This window comes from Genypterus blacodes, unplaced genomic scaffold (genome assembly GCF_046128005.1).
Source record: "Genypterus blacodes isolate CSIRO-AG114 ecotype Tasmania unplaced genomic scaffold, CSIRO-AGI_Gbla_v1 ptg000153l_1, whole genome shotgun sequence".
NCBI lineage: Eukaryota > Metazoa > Chordata > Actinopteri > Ophidiiformes > Ophidiidae > Genypterus > Genypterus blacodes.
In genome coordinates, this window is record NW_027466955.1 from 12,501 (window position 1) to 17,500 (window position 5,000).

Sequence of the window (5,000 nt, forward strand, 5' to 3'; positions counted from 1 at the left end):
ACATTGATGCTACTTACGTGTGTGTGTGTGTGCAGCCATACATCGTGGAGATCTGCGACAGTCTGAGAGGGAAGATCTTCCTGAAGTTCATCGAGAGGTGAGACGGAGGCAGACACACACAGAGGGCTGGTCTCCACTCAGTCACTGACCTTTGACCTTCATCTCTCTCTCTGCTCCTCAGTGACAAGTTTACGCGTTTCTGCCAGTGGAAGAACGTGGAGCTCAACATCCATGTGAGTAGAGCTTCATGAGGAGCTTCATGAGGAGCTTCATGAGGAGCTTCATGAGGAGCTTCATGAGGAGCTTCATGAGGAGCTTCATGTAGAGCTTCATGAGGAGCTTCATGAGGAGCTTCATGTGGAGCTTCATGAGGAGCTTCATGTAGAGCTTCATGTAGAGCTTCATGTAGAGCTTCATGAGGAGCTTCATGTGGAGCTTCATGTAGAGCTTCATGAGGAGCTTCATGTGGAGCTTCATGTGGAGCTTCATGAGGAGGTTTGTAGGGCCTGACGCCTCTCTTCTGTCGCTTCCTCTTCAGTTGACGATGAACGACTTCAGCGTGCATCGGATCATCGGCCGCGGCGGCTTCGGCGAGGTGTACGGCTGCAGGAAGGCCGACACGGGGAAGATGTACGCCATGAAGTGTCTGGACAAAAAGAGGATCAAGATGAAGCAGGGGGAAACTCTGGCCCTGAACGAGAGGATCATGCTGTCCTTAGTCAGCACAGGGGTGAGTGACAGGACCAGGGGGGCGGAGTCACAGGTCAGAGGTCACAGCTCACACGTCTGCCTCTCTCCTCTAGGACTGCCCCTTCATCGTGTGCATGACCTACGCCTTCCACACCCCCGACAAGCTGTGCTTCATCCTGGATCTCATGAACGGTAGGAACCCGTCTCACCTTCATCTTCACCTCTGACCTCTGCAGATGTTTGCTTCTCTTCATGTAAACATCCTAACAGAGCGTCTGAGGCTCGTCTGCTCTATCAGTCACCACACTCGGTCATCTGCAATCAGATCTTGAGTCTGACACTCCAGTCGTCGTGGCGATCCATCATGTGTGATGAGGCTCAGCTCTATAGATACAGCTCAGTCAGGCTCAGTCCATTCTCCTCTCCTCACCTCAGGAGATAAACACAAGGTATTAATGTAGGTGTGTGTGTGTGTGTGTGTGTGTGTGTGTGTGTGTGAGCAGGGGGCGACCTGCACTACCACCTGTCTCAGCACGGTGTGTTCAGCGAGAAGGAGATGCGTTTCTACGCCGCTGAGATCATCCTGGGCCTGGAGCACATGCACAACCGCTTTGTCGTCTACAGAGACCTCAAGGTTCAGACCCACACCTCTCTCTTCCTCTTTCTCTTTCTCTTTCTCTTTCTCTCGCTCTTCCTCTTTCTCTTCATCTCACTCTTCCCCCCACCCTTACTCTCTCTTCCTCCCCCTCTTCCTCTTCCTCCTTGTTACAGTAGCTCTGTGTTGCTCTAGATGTTTATGTGTGCAGAGTTGTGCTGCTCTGCCTCCTGCTGCCCAGAGGACCCAGAGCAGCAGAGCGTCCATGTTTTCAGCGGCGCTCTGTTTTCCCTCTGGTTCTCTGTTTGGACCGGTTGCCATAATAACAGAGAGTCAGGGACGACTTTAGAGCTGTGTGTGTGTGTGTGTGTGTGTGTGTGTGTGTGTGTGTGTGTGTGTGTGTGTGTGTGTGTGTGTGTGTGTGTGTGTGTGTGTGTGTGTGTGTGTGTGTGTGTGTGTGTGTGTGTGTGTGTGTGTGTGTGTGTGTGTGTGTGTGTGGCTCTGGATCGATCTGAACTAACTTCCGTTTCCTGGACTCTCTCACCCTGTCTCTCTCCTCTCTCTCTCTCTCACCCTGTCTCTCTCTCTCTCTCTGTCTCTCTCACCCTGTCTCTCTCTCTCTCTGTCTCTCTCTCTCACCCTGTCTCTCTCTCTCTCTGTCTCTCTCTCTCACCCTGTCTCTCTCCTCTCTCTCTCTCTCTCTCACCCTCTCTCCCTCACCCTGTCTCTCACCCTGTCTCTCTCTCTCTCTCTGTCTCTCTCACTCACCCTGTCTCTCTCCTCTCTCTCTCTCTCTCTCACCCTCTCTCCCTCACCCTGTCTCTCACCCTGTCTCTCTCTCTCTCTGTCTCTCTCTCACCCTGTCTCTCTCTGTCTCTCTCTCTCACTCTGTCTCTCTCCTCTCTCTCTCTCCCTCACCCTGTCTCTCCCTCACCCTGTCTCTCACCCTGTCTCTCTCTCTCTCTGTCTCTCTCTCTCACCCTGTCTCTCTCCTGCCTCTCTCTCTCTCTCTCATCCTCTCTCCCTCACCCTGTCTCGCTCTCTGTCTCTCTCTCTCACCCTGTCTCTCTCTCTCTCGCCCCTCAGCCAGCTAACATCCTGTTGGACGAGCACGGTCACGTCCGGATCTCTGACCTGGGCCTGGCCTGTGACTTCTCTAAGAAGAAGCCTCATGCCAGTGTGTAAGTCAGCTGACCTGCATGTCTCACATTCAAACATGTCAGTGAGTGAGAGGTTCACACTGACGTCGTCATAGTAACTGTAACTGTAAGCTGTTGGTCTCTGTCACTTCCTGCAGCCCAGCTCGTCCTGGGGCCTTCAGGTGTGTACTGAGCTGTGTGTGTGTGTGTGTGTGTTTCCCTCAGTGGTACCCATGGTTACATGGCTCCTGAGGTTCTCCAGAAGGGGACGGCGTACGACAGCAGCGCCGACTGGTTCTCCTTAGGCTGCATGCTCTTCAAGCTCCTGCGAGGGTAAAGACTCCTCTGACTCCTCCTCCTGACTTCCTGTCTGAATCAGACGCTTTCAATCCGCTCTCCTCTCCTTCTCCGCATCTTTGTGTTTGCCGTGCATTTGATCTTGTGTGTGCGCGAGCGGACCAGCGAGTGTGTGTGTGTGTGTGTGTGTGTGTATGTTTGATCTGGAGAGTGTAAATGCCAGAGGTCTGGCCCCGCCCCCTCAGATATGGGGGAATGGAGGAGTGTGTGGCGGGCGTGAGTGTGTGAGGTGTCGCTCCATTGATGTGTGGCTCAGTGTGTTTGAACACAGAGAGAGAGAGAGAGAGAGAGAGAGAGCCTGAGTGTGTTTTGTCTTCCCGCTCCTCCTTTTCTGCTCTTCATTGATTTTTCCTCACCTTTCTCAGTTATGATGGTCAGAACCTGTCTCACCCTCCCCCCCCCTCCCTGTCTCTCTCTCTCTCCCTGTCTCTCTCTCATGTAGGCACAGTCCCTTCAGACAGCACAAGACCAAAGACAAACATGAGATCGACCGCATGACTCTCACCATGGTAAGGGGCCGTACACGCGTGTAAACACTCCATACCATCATGGAAGTGGGCGAGGGAGGCACACGCGATGGCGGACGCTGGTCGTACGAGTCGCCTCTGTGTCAACACGGCGTGCAGCACATGAGCAGTCTGAGGCTTTACTTAACCTGGGCCGCGCAGGTTTAGCCCCTGTTTACCTTCCAGTAATACCAAACGCACACATGGGTTCATTTCCCTATGCACACGGGTGTGTGTGTGTGTGTGTGTGTGTGTGTGTGTGTGTGTGTGTGTGTGTGTGTGTGTGTGTGTGTGTGTGTGTGTGTGTGTGTGTGTGTGTGTGTGTGTGTGTGTGTGTGTGTGTGTGTGTGTGTGTGTGTGTGTGTGTGTGTGTGTGTGTGTGTGTGTGTGTGTGTGCGTGCGCGCGCGCGCGCCAACCAACACACAGTGTTAGCATACCTGCTGCTCCAAACACAGACATGTTCCACTCCTCGCCTCGTCTTCAGACGCACACAGAAGGAAGTCGTCCTCTGAGCCGTCTTCCAGTCTGCAGCGTAGCGCCACCGCGTTCACCGGGTAACACTCAGTGTGACTGAAGAAGCTACACGCCTCTGCACACACACTGGCCTGTATGAGGGCTGGGGTTAGCATCACCCAGCCTCAGAGTCTGTGTGAGATGTGGAGCACGAGTCCAGGCGTCTCCGCTGCACACAGAGGGAAGAGGACGTTTCTAAACGGGTGTTCAAGCATCAGAACCATCCGGCCGCATAGCCTGATGAGCCGCAGAGGTCAGGGGTCAAATGTTTGGGCTGAATGGTGTCCATTGAGCCCACACTGACATATCTGCTCTCACCCACACTGTGTCCCTCAGAGAGGACACACACTGTCCCTCAGCTCAGCTCCCAACACAACACAACCTGGGACACAGCAGAGTCAGGGCGGTCCGGGTCCAGGTCCGGCCCCGGGCCTGAGAGCAGTCGTGTCTGTACCAGTCCAGCTCTACCTACCCAGAGGGTCAGGAGGTCAAGAAGCGCCATCTCCTCTTCCTCCTCTCCTCTTCCCACACGACTCATATCAGACAGACCCTGATCTCTACCGTCACAATAAACCCAGATTAGGATTTTAATCCAGCCACTCAATCTGGTCTATCCCCTTAATCCTGTGTGTGTGTGTTTGTGTGTGTAATACACACGTAATATCCCGCCTGTGGCCCTCTCCAGCGACCCTCGCACTCCAGACCTTCACACTGCAGCCCCCTGTACCCACACACTCTTTAAAGAGTGTTGATGTGTGGAGGTGCAGTACTGAAGGAGTCCAGCAGGAGGCAGCGTTCATCTACATGTGCTGTTTCTTTAAATGGCGTCTTGTTTTCACATTAAACTCCAATAAACACTTCAACCAGTGAACATTGATCAGATGTGGTAACAGAGATGAAGGGGGAGGAGCCTGCTGTGTTGAGGGACTGACCACATTTCTACTCTTCCTCTCTCTCCCTTTGTCCCTCCTCTTCCTACCTCCCTATTCTTCCTCTCCCTTCCCTCCTCTTCCCCCTCCCTCCCTCCTCTTCCTCTCCCTCCTCTTCCTCCCTCCCCTCAGAATGTGGAGCTGCCGGACTCTTTCACTGCAGAGCTCAAGGATCTGCTGGAGGGGCTGCTGCAGAGAGACGTCTCCAAGAGGCTGGGCTGCCTGGGCCGAGGGTACACACACACACACACACACACACACACACACACA

At 53.8% G+C, this 5,000-nt stretch overlaps 1 protein-coding gene across 1 annotated transcript in view; it reads left to right on the plus strand.

Moving 5' to 3' along the window:
• grk3 (G protein-coupled receptor kinase 3) overlaps positions 1 to 5,000 on the plus strand; it is a 21,274-nt gene that overhangs the window by 10,160 nt on the left and 6,114 nt on the right. Inside the window, exons 5-13 of the mRNA XM_076165979.1 lie at positions 36 to 97; positions 182 to 233; positions 539 to 730; positions 804 to 882; positions 1,194 to 1,324; positions 2,372 to 2,466; positions 2,650 to 2,757; positions 3,224 to 3,290; positions 4,863 to 4,963. Of these exons, the coding sequence (XP_076022094.1) occupies positions 36 to 97; positions 182 to 233; positions 539 to 730; positions 804 to 882; positions 1,194 to 1,324; positions 2,372 to 2,466; positions 2,650 to 2,757; positions 3,224 to 3,290; positions 4,863 to 4,963 (887 nt within the window). The remainder of the gene's footprint in view (positions 1 to 35; positions 98 to 181; positions 234 to 538; positions 731 to 803; positions 883 to 1,193; positions 1,325 to 2,371; positions 2,467 to 2,649; positions 2,758 to 3,223; positions 3,291 to 4,862; positions 4,964 to 5,000) is intronic.